Below are 18,608 nucleotides of genomic sequence, written 5' to 3'. Positions count from 1 at the left end.
CATCAGTGCTCAGACTGTCCGCAATAGGCAGTCCATGAGGAGGAGATGCACTGCAGTACTTCAAGCAGCTGGTGATACTGACTGGTACTTTTGATTTGAAGCCTCCCTTCATTTAGGGACACACTGTTAAACATTTTGAGTTTATGTCTTATGGTGTTGACTCTTTTAGTGTTCATACAAATATTTACACATTAAGTTTACTGAAAGTAAAAACAGTTGAAAGTCAGAGGACGTTTCTTTTTTCGCTGAGTATATAACATATAATCGCCACACTGACCCCAAAATTTGTAAAAAAAAAATCTATATATATTTTTTTTTACATTTATAATAAAAGATGCACCAGTTAATCAACCAGTGACCGCAAAAGACATGTTTTTTTGGCCTTGTTGGCCATGACCACGATTTTGATGGCATTACATCATTAAAAGTCACACTTGATAAAAAGCCTCCGATCAGCCTTCTTCTTCAAACACTGCGAGCGAATTAGTCTCAAACCCACTCATTACACACGCTTATACCAGTCTCGAAACACCACAAGCAATTATTAGTCTCGAAACACGATCATTAGAAGCTACGCATGCCCATGTTAGAAGCTGCTTCCAACTGATTAACATGCGCTCATTTGAGGCAATAAAACATCGGCATTTCTTTATATTTGTACAAGTGGTGCTATAAACTATTCCCACACTGGCATCTCATGTGGTTGGAGTGAATTATTTGATAAGTTTGTTTAGAAATAATAATTATGGAGGATGACAGGGATTTGTGCTGCTCAGTAAACATGCAGCTTCTTGTTCACTTTTAAGCCAAATGTGAAATGCTCGTATTTGAAAATAGTTTGTCTTGTTTAAATGCTGTGCTTGGTTTTTAAGTGAGAAAACTAATGTTATAAGGGATGGGCTACATTTTAAATCAGTTGTAAAGCTGGTGAATAAAGATAAGGTAGAAAACAATCGAGTTCTGATATCTTTTTTTCCCTGTTATTTTAAAGGTTCCTGGTATTAAAATTATAACAAAATTGAAAGAAATAATAATATCGAATCGGGATGTCAACAAAATCTTGATACTTATAGAATCGCAGTATAAATCGAATCGGCACCTAGGTATCGTAATAATATTGTAACGGGTGGTGACTGGTAATTTCCATCCCCAATGTTTCATAATTAATGTGTTTCTGATAGAGATGTTTAATGTTACATAGTACTAGGGTACATAAAATAGTTAGACAAATAGACAAAGCATGTATAGATACTATTTATTGCAAGGTAATAACCAACACAAGTGTTTTAAATAACTCACAATCTGATAGTAAAACCTATTGGCCACATGTAGTTGAACAAAGAACATCCTGGAATAGTGAAATATTTCTAAAAACTTATCTACATACTGTATGTCACCATAAATATTTACCATCTATATTAAACACTAAGCCTTGTTTAGGATGTACACTGAACATCCCATTTCAAAATCGATTTGGACAGGTGCCCTAACAAACATGCACCTATTGTTAATCAAAACAATGTCCACTCTGTCCAGTTACTGTCTAGCAATAATTAATGGGCAATACCTGGAGCTAGAGACACCTACTTACATATTTAACTGTTCTCAGTACTTGCTTTACACCAAGTGTGTATAGGATAATAAAAGGAAAATGTACTGTGAGAAACAGAAAAAAAAATGTGCGATGTGAGAAGACGCCGTGATCCTATCTGAGACACACAAAGGGCTAGCAGACAAAGCAGAATCAACAGGAAGCTGCCTGGGACAGGTTACAAAATGAAAGGATTAAAAAGAATAGTGCAGAACAGAAGATGCAGTACAGGAAGTGCAGTGAGGGATAACAAACAGAGATAAGAGAGCTAAACTAGGTCAGCATTTCCTATCAAAGGCCACAGAGTAGTGTATCAGACATCCAATTCACACGCTCCAATAAACACAACACATCAAACAAGTTCAAGATGAAAAAGCTTCACCTTCTGATAGAACAGATCCAGAGTCTAGTAAAATAGTCCCCAGGCGTCCAGGCTAAGTGTGTATCTTCTATTTGACATGACTGAGCTTAAGAACTTCCACAAAAAGCCCTGAATATGACCATAAAACAGAAATACAAAGATGGTACGAGGTATAGGAGTCAAGTGTAGGGGTTCGACTACTCTGGGTTTGAACAAATCAGCCTCAGTCTCATGTCTTAGTATTTAATCTGGTGTTTTTGTTTTTTACGACTGTTGAAAGAGTTTTTGGACAAAAATCCGAAATAATCCATTTTCATGTGCTTACTATCAGCAAACTGGATGTGAACAGCAAAAATAAAACCTTCTATTCACGTCTTTTCATCTCTAAAAGAAAACCAACAGGACATTTGTAACAGCTATCCCAGGTTTCAGCATGTTATAACGCATCAGCAAAAAAAGTGACTTTGTAGGTTGCGATGTCAGCAAGTGTTAGACCTGGTTTACACTTCTGCACTCACTTTTCTCCAAACACATGAAACACATTTGCACACAGTCACGTAGGTGCCTGCCATTGGATTAGCACATACAGTAACAATTCCATGTCCATGAAGGGAAATGAAACTAAAAACTAAAATGGAAAGCTCATGATGCACTGCAAAATCAATGAAAAAAAGGCAAGGTAGTGGATGCAATGACGTTCAGGATCAGTACTTACTTCTGGGTTGTAAATTATTGAAACCATTACATATTGAAGTAGACCAAACTGGAAACATTTTGAGATTTTCAGTTTTTTTCGACACAGAAAGATAAACCCAAGTTAGGCATGTATATTTTATATTATAGGAGAATGTGAAATGAATTATTTAATTTTTATCCCAAAACCTTTATCAATTGCCTTCACAATAACATGACTGGAAACCCTGTTTTTAATTTTACAGTATGTACACTACCAGAAAAAGTTTGGATCCACAAGTTGGAGTAGATCATTTCCATTGTCTTGGAAACTATTTGAAAAGAGAGTTTATCCATTGCACATAGCATCTTTGTCTTTGCAGACTTTGTCTGCATGATAAAATAAACTGTTAAGACTTTAAAAAAATCTGGTTTCAAAAAAAAAAAAAATATATATATATATATATAAACATAACATTAGAAGCACAATCTTTCAAAACACCTGACATCTCAATCGATAAAAACAAAAAATGTAAAATAAAGGACACGGTGACAGATGCCACCAGGTCTGTTCCTGCACAGCCTCCCGGAGTCATGTAAACAAGTTCAAGGCATATTTCTAAAAAAATAATAATAAAATAAACAACATGCCGTAGTACAGAAATGCACTGGTTGAGGATGCAGTGTTGAAGGTAAGCTCCTGGTGTGTGATTCTTTTAAGTTGTGAAACCCCAGCAGAGGTGACAGCTGTCCAATACACTCATGTCAGCCAGCCTCAGGCACTGCCAGGGTTTAGTGTCAGAACACACTAATGTGGCTGCAAGCACAATGTCTCTCTCTCTCTTTCGCTCTCTCTCTCTCTCTCTCTCTCTCTCTCACACACACACACACACACACACACACACACACACACACTTTAACCAATATTTATGTGTAGAGACTTTCTTTGATCAACAGGGATAAAGAGCTACAGTGAACAAGATAAGAGAGCACAGTTTTAATGAGCTCTATCATAAATGTCAGTCCAATCTGACACAGAAGTAGGAGTGCAAGCGAAAAAAAAAAATTTTTGATCATTTTTGAAAGTCAATAATTTTATGATGCTTAAACAAGTCGTGAGGTAAAAATGAACTAAATTGTACAGAGGTTTTTAAGCCAAACGGGGACTTGTGCAGAATACCAACACATTTATGAGTCTAAAAACGACCGTTATTTTTCTCTATAATCCCCTGCTACACTAATGCACTTTCCAAGCGGTATACTACAGGTAGTGCTTGGATACCATCGAGATAGAAAGTTTTCTCAGGAGCCATGATCAGACTGCCTGGTTATTTCTTTTTTAATTGCCAAAACATGTGAAGGCATGAGGTAAGGTCAGGACTGCACCGGGGATGTGGTTGCTGAGATCTCCTAGCCGAGATCCTGTGCAAGTGGAGTTCTTGGAATGAGTTTGTGTGTACAGTTGCCACACACAGATGCGTCTCTTCCGCAAGTTGTTCAAGTTTCAAGGATTAGAGATTCCACTCGATTAATGTTTTCAGGAACGGCTGCAGTACTACCTTCTTTAAAATGTTTGCACCATATAAACGTTTTACTACAGAGTTACTAAGAGTTTCATCACAGTACTGTGTTTGTAGTCTTCTGTAAATGTCAATTGGTTTTACACCTTCATTCGTGAGAAATTCCATCACAAGTCAACAGGGACTTGGATGCGAACGTCGCTTGTACATGCATGATGCACTGGTTGTATAAGTCTCTAAGACATACCGTATGGTTAAATTTTTTTGGACAAGATATTATAATTAATACTATTTTTGAGAAATAGTGAAACACCAACCTGTTTCAGGTCCTCATGAGCAGGCGTGTCAGCAAAGCAGTAATGGTGAAAGAGGCCCATTTTCTGGCTAATGAGACAGTTGGTGGTATGAGCTCGAGCATTCTGCCACTGCACCAGTCTCACCAGGTCACGACTCAGAGATGCACCTACATCCACTGACCAGTTATAGATGTACAAACTCAGCTACAATTAGAGAGAGAGAGAGAGAGAGAGAGAGAGAGAGAGAGAGAAAGGTATGGGGCTGGGTTTTGACAAACTTGATACGTTTTGATCTAAAGACTAACGGAAACAAGGAGAATGCTGTTAACACCTTAGAAAAGTTTTTTTTTAATAAATAAAACCTTTTTTTATGTTAAACATGTATTTGCTACTACCATACCTGAATACTATAGTAATTATAATTAAGATCAATAATCTACAATGACATTTTGAAAAAAAAATTGAAAAACACTGGGACAAGCATGTCCCAGGGTGTTTTATTTTACTCATATATGTAAGATGCTTCATACAGTAAGTACCAATAATGTGCAAGGATTTCAAAGTAAATGGTGGCCTTTTTGAGGAATCTGATATATGATGAATATTTTTGTATACATAAGCTCCATATGTATCATTTCATAGTTTTAATGTCTTAAGCATTTCTCACAATGTAAAAAAATGTAAAGATAAAAAAAAGAAAAACCCTTGAATGAGTAGGTATTCCCAAACTTTTGACACCCTACTATATTTCTGTGCATCTTCAATTAAACGACTAATGTATTTTTTTATATACAAATAAAAAAAAAATACTACTTTAATATTATTATTATTGTCGGATGTTATTTGTAATTATAGACATAAAAATTTATTAAATAAGTGCATTGCCTTGCCTTGAATATTTTCATGCCAAAAAATATTACCTAAAGAAGTTAAAAGTGTTGTGGTATACGTTATCATGTTTCTGCTGTACACACAGAGATGGTACATCACCTTAAGCAGCAGCTCCAAGATAAGTGCACTAAGCACAGAGAGCACCTTCTTATTCACTTATCCCTCACCTTCTTATCATCTATGCTCATGTGCAGAAACCTCTGGCGTGGAGCCACACCCTTCCAGGCCTGACCAGGGCTCAGCCAATCACTGTGTTCCAATGCTTCAAACCTCTGTAGCCCTTTATGAGCTAAAGAGATAGTGCGTGAGAAAAAGACATTGAGAGGGAAAGAGAAAGAGAGAAGAAGAAGAAGAAAAAGAAGAAGAAGACAATACAGTGTCAAAGTGTTGAAAAAGAGAAAAAGAGATTCAGGGAGAAATAGAGTGAAATAGAAAGAAAGAAGCGGTTAGAAAAGAAGACATTAAAAGAGAAGATATGAGAAGAGAAGATATGAGAAGAGAAGATGTGAGAAGAGAAAGGAAGACAAGACAAGAACACCATAAATGATTACACTCCATTATTCCCAAATCCCCAATCACATGCCCCTGAGTGTGTGTGATTAAAAGAGCAGTGTGCTGTGGATAGGAAGCTTATTACTGCTGAGATTAAACTGGAAATAATCTTCCTAATGTCCACATAAAGGAGCAGCTCAGTGGTTCTGCCTTAGCCCACATACCACTGTTTAAAGAGTATATTTGAGGAAACACAATAGTGACCTCACAAGCACACGTCAAGAGTTTCACCTCTCACTTACTTTGACCCTTTATTCTACACTGCCTGGCCAAAAAAAAAAAAGAGATACACCCTCTAAGATTTCATTCAATTACCTTTACAGTAGCTTTAATAACAGCACACAATGTGGTGGCCAGTTAGTTTGTAAAAGTTATGCCTCATGTTCCCAAAACCAGCTGACTTATTCTTATTGCCAAATAATGCCAGACCTACACAACTAAAGCAACACCAGATCTGAACCCTGCTTTCAGAGGCTTGTACAGTGGCCACTATGGCACAATCTGGACTCAACAAACCACAAAACAATCCACATCTTTATGCTCTTTAGCAAACTGAAGCTTTTTTTCTGTTTAGCCTCATCAACAAGTGGATTTCTTATGGGACCCACCACGGAACACCGAAAAGGACCCACTGCCAAAGACCTGGTGCCAGACATCCCATCACAAGCAGAACCCACACGATACTAGGCATGTTTTTAGACTACGGTTCGAAAGATCCCAGGTTCAAACCCCACAACAACCAAGTTGCCACTGTTGGGCCCTTGAGCAAGGCCCTTAACCCTCAACTGCTCAGATGTGTAATGAGATAAAAATGTAAGTCGCTCTGGATAAGAGCGTCTGCCAAATGCCTAAATGTAATGTTCTTTCTTGCCTGTTGCCTACAAACTCAAAGTTTCAGTTTCCTCCACAAACTTTCTATTAAGGTCTGAAAACTGGCTAGGCCACTCCATGACCTTAATGTGCTGCTTCTTAAACCACTTCTTTGTTGCCTTCATTGTCATGCTGGAAAACCCATTCACGACCCATCTTCAGGAGATTTTTATACAGAATTTTACCATACATGGCTCCGTCCATTGGCCGGTCAATGCAGCAAAGTCCTTTAGCAGAGAAACCGAGCCAAAGCATGATGTTTCCACATCCATGTTTGACTGTGGGGATGGTGTTCTTAGGGTCATAATCAGCGCTTTTCCACTTCCAAAAAACAAGTTGAGTTGATGCCAAAAAGCAAAATTTTGGTCCATCTGACCAGAGCATTTTCTCACAATCCTTGTCTGTTCATTGGCAAACTTCAGACGGGCCTGTACACGTGCCTTCTTGAGGAGGGTGCCCTGCAGCACCAAGGGATTTCACCCCATGGTGGCGTATTGTGTTACCAGTGGTTTGTTTGGTGACTGTGGTCCCAACTGCCTTAAAATCATTCACAAGCGCATCCCATGTAGTTTGGGACTGATCCCTCACTTTCCTCTTGATAATTCTTACCCCAAGAAGTGAAATCTTGCATGGAGTTCCAGACAGAGGTTGATATTTGTATTTCTTCTGTTTGTATTTTAACAGTTGTCTCCTTCTCACCAAGCTTCTTGCTGATGTTTTTTTAGCCCATTCCAGCCTTGTGCAGGTCTACAATCTTGTCCCTAAACCTATAATAATTAAAGACCCTTTATTTTTAAGTGAGCAAACTATTTTTTTTTTTAATGATAGGAAATAAAATAATAATTTTCTCCACAGTGTATACAAAATGTGGTATATGTGATGGTATTGCATGATGTACAAGTATCTACCTGTATTTCCCTGCACTGAGGACACCATTAATCCTGACTAAATCTCCCACTCTATTTGTAGAAATGCAGTCCCAAACTTGCGAGAAACCTCCATCAAGCTTCACTGTTGCCTGCAGACACTTATTATTATTCTACCGCTCTTTGCACCTTTTGGCAAGCAACCTGCTTTCTGCTACTGCCAAGTATTTCAAATTTTGACTCATCAGCTGAACACCTTCTGCCATTTTTCTGCACCCCGGTTTCCATGTTTTTTCGTTCTTAGCTGAGTCGCTTAGCCTTTGTTCCCATGTTGGTGTTATGGCTTCTGGGCTGAAAATTTCCCATTTAGATCATTTCTGGACAGTATGTACAGTATATACAGTATATGCCCATACCCATTCAAATTTCCCATTCCACCACATCCTAAAAGTACTCTATTGGATTAAGTTCTTGTGACTGTGGGTGTCATTTGAGCACATTGAAATCATCACGTTCAAGAAGCCAGTTTGAACTTTTAGTTTTGTCAAATGGCGCATCATCCTGGGGTCATAAAGGGATTATATGATGACCTTTACACCACCAGCAGCAGGCTCAACTGTTGAAGCAGGATGGATCTATGCTTTCATGCTGTTTACACCAAATTCTGCCATTCTTACCAGCCGAATGTTGCACCAAAAATCAATACTTATAATACATGAGTTTTCAATTATCAATTTTGGTGGGCCTATGTGAATTTTAGCCTTTATTTCCTTTTTCCTAACTGGCACCATTTTACAAGAATATTACAAGAACACAGTATTTCATCTTGTTTTTTTCCTACTAACATTTAGAAAAACTCTATTGAGCCACTTTACAAATATCATAATGTCACTATGTCAGGCCCCTTATATTAGTGAGAAACACTGTTGGAGGAATACAGTTGGAGAAGTATGGGCTTGCTAACTGATAGAATAAACATAGTTCTTGATAGCAGATTATTTACATATAGACAGAAATACATAGCTTGAATATATTGAAAAGCTACTGCATTATACAGTATGTATTATTATAGGCTCTGTGTGTGTGTGTGTGTGTGTGTGTGTGTGTGTGTGTGTGTGTGTGTGTGTGTGTGTGTGTGTGTGTGTGTGTGTGCTTGTGCGTGTGCTTGTGCGTGTGCTTGTGTGTTGCCAGGCAGGGCGTCGGTGTTGATGCCTGCACTGGCTCTACACAAGTGCCAGACTTACGTGTGAACCTACTAAGCACTGCAGGGTTTTCCTCATCTGAGCTCTCTTCTGTGGGCAAACAGAGATAAGCACACACTGCATGGCAACTCTACACACACTGCTATGCTACATATAGTTATACACTAACAGACACAAAAACACACTAGCATGCACACACAAACTTAAATTACAGTTTTAACTGTTTTTGTGCTGTGCACAAAACACACACACACACACACACACAAGCACATGCATGTTGACCTTTTCCACTCAGGAAAAGGGCCAGAACTGGTTTCAGAAATATGAAAGGTATTCAAACATTTTATTTATAAATGGGTAAAAGATCAATAATATTATTGAAGAATTATGATTATATTAAAGTTTTCCTAGCTCTTAATGCTTTATTTATTACATATGTGAGAGACCGCATGAGATTAATTAAAATGTAAATGAATCAAAAGAGGTTAACTTTTAGTTAATGGACAAGTGACGCACATGTCAGTTAATAACCTAATTTAATAAACAAACTCATAATTTCTTACTGTAAAAAATAAATATGTATGCAACTAAACATATATGGATACACAGATCAGCCATAACATAATAAGCACGTGCTTAAAATTGAGTAGGTCCCCCTTGTGCCGCGAAAACACACCCTAATATTTCATTGGACCGCTTTCTTTTATTTGACCTCATTGATAATTGGGTTTCTTAAGGCTACACAGCTCCCTTGGGATCTCTTTATACTGTGCTGCAGAAATACTCTTACTTGTGGTGGTGGTGGCTTAGTGTGTAAAGGCAATGACAAGCTACTCACTGAATCAATTAGGGTTTAATAACTTGTTGCCAGATGACCTTTATTAATCACTGCAGTAATTATCCAATGGAAGGCTCTTAACTATTTGTTTAGGTAAATTCATGTGGTGATCTTTTCTTTGGCTGGGCAGTGTATATATGACATTAGTTTTCTAGTCACAGTTTAAGGCCTGAGAATGTAGTGTGACACTTAAAAGAATATTCTAAACTTATGACTTTAAAGTTAATACTTTAAAATTTTCCTTATAAATTATAATTGGTTAAAGACCACTATTATTCTGAGAATAAAAAAAATCTCCACACCAGAGTGGATCCAGGTTTGCGGTCTTAGAAATGGACATTTTATGGATGAAAATTCCCAGCTCTGGCACTGTGCTGCTGTATTGCATACATACTCACAAAGAACACACTAAAGCATTTCGCTAGAAAACAAGATGTAAAAGCCACACCAGCAAACAGTAAATAGAGAAAGCAGTTTTAAATAAAGTTCAAAGGCAAGCTCTAACCTAAGCAGCAGAGCGTATAAAGTGCAGAGAAGTAAAGGCAGGTAAGCTTAAAGCGCAACAGCAATTTTTAAAAATAAATGTGTCCAACTGAGTAGTACTGTAAGTTCACCTTTTCATTATTTACTAATCGCCCAGTGGAAGAGAGAGAGTGAGAGCAACCCCTTTATTACAAACAGCCAGATCATAATATCTCACATATCACGTACATGCCTGATTTGGTCACGTTAGAATTATAGAAAAGTAAACCCAATCATTCCAATTCCAATCAAATGAGTAATTAAATAGAGAAGCAGGAGCTGGGGGAAATCCCTCTGATTTTAGAGATTAAGTGAAAAGCTGGATGTTTATTTGTACCTTGCTCCATGCTGTAGTGCCACTGCTGGAAGTTGCGCCCGATAATGATGAAGTTCCTAGTGGTAGATGGAGGATGACTGACAGGTTGGATGTGTAACAGAGGGACAAAAAGGTTTCCCTGAGGAGACCTGCATAAGACAGGAAAAAATATGACACCTTAAATTATAAGGGAGCATTACAGTATTCTGTGTACACTAAAAAGCTCTAGTGGAGGTTGAGTCAGAAAAGGTGAGTAGCAAGGAGTCTACACTTGAGGGGAAATTGTCTAATCAATGTTCTGTTTTACACAGCGGGAGAGAACTGAAAAGCCCTGAGCCATAGGTGCATGTGTGTGAGAGAAAATGCAAAAAATGAAATAAAAACCCAAATTGCTGAGGAAGATACACTGTCATGGAGCCCTTGCCATCCAACGCCATCATTAAGGCCCTCACAGGCATCAGCAAAAGCCAACAGCCAGCCTTCACCAAGCCAACACCAAGCCCTACAGTGCTTTCAGGCTCTATTCCAGGGCAAGACTGGCAGGCACTACGAGGCTTGTTCCTGCCAGCCTATGTTCTACAGGCAGCCCTAAAAACCCTTATAGCCACAGCATATAGCTTTCACCATGATGAGGTCATCAGAGGAGTCACAGACTTTTGCCAAATTCTATCAGCATGTCACTAAGTTTGCAGAGGGAGGTTCACCTGCTACCGGTCCTATCAGGGGTAATCGAGATCAATGTCAACTGGACCTCACAAGGATGATGCTGAACAGCATCGGGTGCCTATTTGCATTTTCCCTGCAGTGCCTGGACACCTGCCAGAGCTGGCAAAGGGGTGAGACGCAGACAAAGTTTACCAACATTGTGGTGCTGGAACAGCTTGAGGGCTCTTCAGAGATTCCTAAGAAAAGTAGGACTCTCAGTACACCTGAAGAAGCATACAGCTGGGCAGGGTGAAGTGTAGCCATGGGCAGGTGCATGCACAAATTGATAAGACGCCAGCAACTGTGGCTTGCCTAAGACCCAATACCAAAGAGATACTGCACTTTATGGCAGGTCGCTATTACAGTCCTCTGACTTCTTTCTGGACCTTTATTCAAAGTTTGGACAACGTCCCACTCCAGTGACTCCACTGCATGTAAGAAGCCAATGCACTGATCACTCACTGGTCTCTGGTACCTAAGAGTTCTCCTGGTACCTTCAAGTTAAAGGTAAGAGACTTTCTCTCTTGGAAAGGTGGTAAGGGGTGGGTAGTGGTTAGGAGTGAGTCAGCTGCAGGCCGTATGACTTCCTAGTCTGGGTTGAGCACTGGGGGCCTTAAAAAAACAGATGCGTGATTAAAGAAAGAGTTGGGAGTATACACCTGGGGGGAGTTTGTCTTCTGTGCTGCAATGAGCAGTGGAATCGATACAGAAGGTAGAGACAAGAACAACAAAGGAGGAGACAGGTAGCACATAGATGTGTGGGCTTGTGCATGTGTATGTTGGAGAGCAATAAAAAGAAAAATTCTACTGAAAAGCAGAAGTAAGTGATAAAAATAAAGTTGTTAGAGATCTCCCCTGCATCAACTCACTCCGGACCAAACTCAAAAGTTGTTTCAGTTTTCTTACTGAAAGCAAAGACATGCTGATACGCTTAATTTGACTAGAGGTCGTAACTCAGCTAGGAAAAATCTAAACAAGAAAAAACGCAGACTATTAACGTTTATTCTGGAACTCTAGATGGTCTTTTCTAATCCATCAAATCAACTTGGCTGAGCACGGCATCAACAATAGCAATTTCTACTTTTAAATAAGATTATATGCTATATACAAAAGTACTCACATTAAATAAATCAAAATATATATGTTATGCAGACAAATTAGCTTGTTGAATTTACTGTACAACACTGACTATACAGTTATTTCTTTATGGGGAAAAAATACACAATGTACATATCATGCTCCAAATTCCCTAATAGTCCAAAATCTCCAAATTCCCAAGTAAAATGTATCTATATAGTCCTTGTATTTATTACTCTCAATTGCCATCTACTTAACCCATAATTTCTTGCAAGTATTAATTAGTTATAATTAATAAGTAGAGTGCCTAATGTTTTAAATGATGAGTTAGGTACACCAACTATAAAATATAGCTAGGCAATGTTCGAATGCTAGTGATCTCTGGTTTTATACGATGTAGCATCAGTACAGTTCTTCATCTACATGACTAGAGTTCATAACTTAAAACAAATATGCTGTTTTGGACTGTTTTTAAGCTGCTCACGTAGTTATTATTTTTGTTTGAACCTGGTAATTTTTATGAATTTAATTATAAGTTAAGAAATGTAAAAAAATAAAATAGAAGCCTAGTTTAAACCGCTAACACCCAGTTAGTTACTGAGGATGATGTAAATACAATACACAGCCTCACATCGCCTAGGTTTGCCTTGTGCTAAAAGTTAAAAAACAAGTTTTTTTTTGTGACCCTAAACTTTTCTGACATACTTAAAAAAAAGCATGCCTTTTATTCTAATCCGTATTTCTTCATGTTTTAAACAATCTGCTCAATATAAATAAATATTTTAATCATTAACATGTTAAAACCTACCTAAATATGAATATGATTTTCTACAATAGATTCTACTAAAGTATGTTAAGCATTCTTTCAATATTATTCAATTATACAAGCCCCAAAACGTGTTTTGTTGAAAAAAGCATTATCAGAACAGAAGAAACGTTTTCCTCTCAGTACCTCGTCCTTTCAAAAACCTTCACAGCAGTGTCTGGGGCTAGAGACGACACCAGGTTCATCACCTCTGTTATAATGGAAGGAAGGAGAAAGAGAAAGGAGATCTCCGTTGTGCAGTGCTGGATGGAAGGACAACCTGAGTGAGACAGAGAGGGACAGGGACAGGGAGAGTGTGTGAGAGTGATTTGTTCTAACAATCATTGCTGTTAATGGTCCTATAATCATACACCAACTACAACAATACATGCCTTAACCTCACCTAGTTTGGCCATGTAAATGACCCATGGCTGGAAGGAGGATTGATAGAGCGGGTGGAGAGTGCCAATGTCTCCTTCCTCTAACTTAGTCACATGACGCCTGGAGAGAGAGAGAGAGAGAGAGAGAGAGAGAAAGGGAGTGAGAGAGAGAGTGAGATATTTAGTAACAATGTTTGATATTTTGTGACAGTTTTCGCAAATATTTTCTGTTGTACACATTCCTGTATTTTGCGTGTGTGCGTACATGCATGTGCATGTGTGTTTATTACCGTTCTCAGAACAAATACGCAGAAACGACTTGAATAAAGGAATACCTCATTTACATTTTTTTTTTATCTTTTAAAATTTAATGAGCCTTTATGTTGAAAAAAGGCTCTGTCTAAATGGACGGTATTAAACGTATAAAATATATTTGTTCTTGATTTTATATTTGATATTACAGTAAATGCAGTAATTTAAACCTTGTTTCCACCAGACCCTTATTGTGGTCACAGACTTCTTTTCAATAATGAGTTAAGGCCAGATTTTTTATAAACCAGTCACAACAGCTTAATTATACAGTAACAACGCTGCGGTACCTGATACACTCATATCAGCACCATACACATTATCATGTCATTATTATAAAGGGTAGTAAGGCTGTAATGAGCATAGCCAACCAATAAAACAACAGTTCATTGGTTGTCCCATTATAGTGACATGCAGTACTCATACACAACAAGTCTCTATATAAAGCTGTGTGACTGATAGAGTACAGTAAGTGCAGGCACAAGTTATGTGTACCTACGGTAACAAACAGTTCATGGAGTGTGTACTGTACCTTTGAGCCTGCTCCCTCTCCACTGCCACAGCTCGCTCATGACTCCACTGCTGCTTGACACTTTCTGTTTTGTGTCTTCGCCGTGACACACGGCTGTCCTCCGCCTTTTCTTGCACTATGTCGTCCGTTGTCTTCGGACTGCCCAGTTCTGACGTGTCCGGTTTACTCTAACAAACATACGAAAAAAAAAAAAAAAAAAAAAAACACACACAATGCAACATTAAAATGGTTCTATTGTATTTTGTTATTAATTTTTACATTACAATATTCATGTGCGGTTGTTTATCATATCTCTGGTCTGTTTGGAATTTTGCATTGTGCCTGAACTGTCAGAACTTTTTTTTCTTTACACCATTAATAAACTAAGCAAGAATCTGTGTTTGTCTGGCAAACGTGCTGTCTGTCAGGATATGTCTGTCATCTATCTGTCATTCTCCCGAATGAAAGTAAATATGGTGTGTGTATGTGTATGCCGGGAGTTACTCATGACACTCCTATGATCTTCCTAAAGACATGTGCTTTCAGCGGGCATGTGGGACACCCACCAAAATTTCCCAGAAGCTCCGCCGCATGTTTCTTCCGGTGGGCGTGGTCGACTCAGGTGTGTTGGCTCCAGTCGCGGGGGTGGAGCTCGGGGCGGAGTTTAGAGTTATCGGAACAGGGCCACTCTTGACTGTGGAGGATCGTCGAGGGCTTTCCTTTACATCCTTACTCTCAGATGGAGGATTGATGCCTTAAAACAAAATGATTGTTAATAAGACCAACAATCAAGAGCAATTTGTAAAAAGATGTACTGTACATTAACATACTTCACAAGAGGATGTGATGTAATGTTTTTTTTTTTACAATCTAGCACTTTTACATCAGGTCCAAGAGTGTATTGGTGAACAATACAGATAACAGATAACTACTGTAATGTCAAAGTGTCATCAAAGTGACCCGCAGTCTTCTCTACTGTCCTCTCACACAAACCCACTTGAGCTAAGTACAGTAAGTATCTGCGTCAAAGTTAAAGGTGCTAAAGGTGTTTGAGCATCTGCCTCTTTGCCCCATGATGTCCAAAATGACCTTGTAGCGAGGTGTTTCTTCCTTGTGACCCTTATTAAAAACATTTATCAATATAACAAACAAACTGGTCAACAGCTTAATTGTGGGAAACATTGGGAAAATGTTTTGAGCGTTTATCGGTTTTTAATTTCTGTGTCACAGTAACTGTCAAAATTATTTGTGTCATTGTGTATCCTATATTGCTTTATATGTACTATAGTTTCTTTATCAAATTATGATATTCATGAAATAAATGACTAATATCATAATCAGAGAGAGTAAAGTGAGAGTTTAAAAAATAAAAAGAAATAGTGTGAAGCCGCTGGCCAGACAGGTGAAAAAGAGCACAACAGGTTAGAATAACACATGTACACAGTTTACTTGGTGAATAGATGATATTTAGTTATATATACTGTAGCAGCAATGTAAACTTTACTCAAATTAATCTAATGTTGCTCGAGGTGAGTTTAGTATTGGTAAGATGCAAGGGATGTTAATTATGGTTAATAAAAAATTGGATAAGGAATATATCCCTAGATGGAATGGGAAGTGTTAAGTCGGATAAGGAGAGAGAGGCAGGAGTGTAAGCGAGACATTGAGCCACAGCCAGCAGACAGAGTAAAGGGAACATCAAACCAGAAGAGCGACAGAGGTTAGCATGAAAGAAAGACGAGGACTGAAACATGGTACATTCTGTTTGAATGTTGATGACTATAATTTCACTGTACACTTACACTGTAAAATATGTTGGTGTATGATAAAAAAAAATCTTGCTTCATGTGCCCCTTTAAGCTTTAAGTACCCGGACCTTTAAAGGTCTTGGTGTAGCCCTGGTGTGTTCTCTCTGTGTTCTCAACCCTACAGCCTTGAGCCGGTATAATACACAGGTTTTAACTTATATAAGGACAAAAATAACTTAAATAACATGGATTAGTGTTTGATGACCATGGGAATATCACCAGTATTTTTGTTATAGTCATTTAAAGGAAGAAAAAAAAGAATGAACTCCCTAATGGCAAAATTGATGCCTTCTTACTGTTATTGTCTTTTTGTCCTGCTTCAGGAATGCAGAACGTCTCCAGACACAGTGGGTTTGGCAGGACCTTCATCTCCATGACGAGATCACACAGTGCATGTCGCAGCGCTGAGCGAAGCTTCTCTGTCAGCTGCAGAGGGCTCACATTCCCCTGCTCCCAGATATCGAAGCGTACTCGTACTGTGCCAGCTGAAAACACACAAATACACACACGAGCAGGTAGGTCATTTGTACATTTGTAATAATTTGGCAAGGTTTAACAGCTACTTAGCGTGATTTTGGTTAATTACACAAGGGGAGTTAAAATGGAACCAGGACTTTCTCATAAATAAAGATTTAAAACTGATAGCTGTCCTGTTTTGATTATCAAAGGCATTTTCTTTTTATAAGACAATGCATGACCCCATATACTGCTTACTGCACCACTTGCACATTACAGGACCGTAGCTTCAAGTTATTAGGACACATGATGACTCGGGTGACAGCAACATTCACTGCAATAAGCAAAATGTAATTACAGATACTATGAGTAAATTAAGGACATGTTTTTTGTTTTTTTTTTAATTACTATACACTTGTAATTTCACTACTCTACAACTTTCTCAAAAGTAAAAAAAGTGTGATTTTTAACAACAAAAAGCTAACTATAAGGATTTTTTTTCTCTTTTCTCTATTTAAACACCTTTATGTGTTTAATCTTTACATTTTGAACGCATCTTCTACCGTGATTTCATCTTGTAAATCTTACTTGATTTTTATTTCATTCTAAATTGTAAAATACTACTCTCTTTTGAACAGTTGTAAAGGCTCTAATCGAAATGATTAGAGGCTTTAAGTGGTCACTTTGGATCCTGGTAACTCTAAATAAACTTCTCTGCAGCAGAGGTAAGTTTTGGTCTTGCTGTCCTGGCAGGGTCTACACAAGAGCCGGTTGATGGGTTTTGCAAATTCACCTGACAACACTGTTCTTACAAGAACTATTTCAGAAAAGCTTCCATACATGCCTTTAAGCTCCGTTTGATGTCAAAACAAAAAGCCAAACAGTTACCTGTGCTGTGTTTGTCTGAGTCTAATTTCACCACAGATGTCAGGCTCTCAAACTGCTTAGGCTGGAGAGAGATGGAGGCGGCGTCCCCTCTCGCTGAACCACAATCATGAGTATTGACACATAGGGGCTGATCTTGAGCATCCACGAAGGACAATGCAATGCATGCAATACCTGTGGAAAACACCACACACACACACACACACACACACACACACACATACAGACCAGTTAGAAGTGGACTCTAACGATTGATGGACAAGAGATAATACTAGATGTTTAAGAGGTATTTTATTAAATGCAATTAGCCAGCAAAGACTTTGTGTGCACAAGGCAAAGATTGATGCTTATTATGCAAATGCACGTGCGAATGCTTGTAGAAACAGAGAGGGATCTATAAATACAACACGAAAATTAAGTTAGAAGGCAGTGCTTATTCTATTTTTTTTAGATGCTGTTCTGAGAAAGAGGTGATTCTCTACGTGCATGAAATTTAAAGCAAGCTATGATTACACAAAAAAATTCTTTCCTCTAGTTTTAGCTTTTATTTGTAGTATGACTTTTTCCCAAGTATCACCTATGGTTCAATAAGATCAGAGCTGAGTGTGGCTATGTGATAGTGTGAGAGGGCAGTCGAATGAATAGAAAGCCCTCTGGTCTTGCTCTGGGGATGGCTGGATGCCACCAGACAGTCTCACACATTTTTTTTCAATAATAGTGTGAGATGGTCAGGTTTTTGATTGTTTAGCTGATATAAGCAACGGGCATTTTTAGGAGGAATTATTAAAAATTGTCAAAAAAAGAGAATTGTTACAGTAGGACACAAATGAATACAAATAACACAGAACAGAACGTAGGAATTTTTAAATGTTAAGCCAAGGCAAATAAAATTGTGCAAACACATTTGTGCTTTCATTTAATTATGAAATATGTTCAATTACTCAAATATCGTAGACACACAAAACATTCAGGCTTTATTCTTTTTCTTATTCTTATTATTATTATGACCGTATTATGATTATTATTGATATCACGTGGATACTCTAATGATGGTGTTGTATGGTCAAAGAGCTCCACGGATAAAGGATCTGTAAAAGTGCTCCTTTCCACAGTGAGGTAAAGTATCCTGCTGCTTCGCGAGACCACTTGTGCTGCACTTAGCTTATCAACCCGCA

General features: G+C 38.2%; 1 protein-coding gene across 12 annotated transcripts in view; it reads right to left on the bottom strand.

The window, feature by feature from the left end:
• The window catches only part of szt2 (SZT2 subunit of KICSTOR complex), a 109,947-nt gene that overhangs the window by 31,623 nt on the left and 59,716 nt on the right, over positions 1-18,608 (bottom strand). For 11 of the 12 annotated variants that reach the window (XM_053497590.1, XM_053497593.1, XM_053497591.1 and 8 more), the window contains 10 exons: positions 17,437-17,607; positions 16,389-16,577; positions 14,851-15,038; positions 14,306-14,472; positions 13,488-13,585; positions 13,232-13,364; positions 10,519-10,646; positions 8,864-8,911; positions 5,499-5,620; positions 4,462-4,644 (listed from right to left, as the gene is read on the bottom strand). In XM_053497590.1, coding sequence (XP_053353565.1) covers positions 4,462-4,644; positions 5,499-5,620; positions 8,864-8,911; positions 10,519-10,646; positions 13,232-13,364; positions 13,488-13,585; positions 14,306-14,472; positions 14,851-15,038; positions 16,389-16,577; positions 17,437-17,607 — 1,427 coding nt within the window. The remainder of the gene's footprint in view (positions 1-4,461; positions 4,645-5,498; positions 5,621-8,863; positions 8,912-10,518; positions 10,647-13,231; positions 13,365-13,487; positions 13,586-14,305; positions 14,473-14,850; positions 15,039-16,388; positions 16,578-17,436; positions 17,608-18,608) is intronic. The other variant, XM_053497596.1, reaches the window with a different exon arrangement.

The sequence above is a fragment of the Clarias gariepinus genome, chromosome 6 (assembly GCF_024256425.1).
Source record: "Clarias gariepinus isolate MV-2021 ecotype Netherlands chromosome 6, CGAR_prim_01v2, whole genome shotgun sequence".
NCBI lineage: Eukaryota > Metazoa > Chordata > Actinopteri > Siluriformes > Clariidae > Clarias > Clarias gariepinus.
This window is presented reverse-complemented; position numbering and strand designations above follow the sequence as displayed.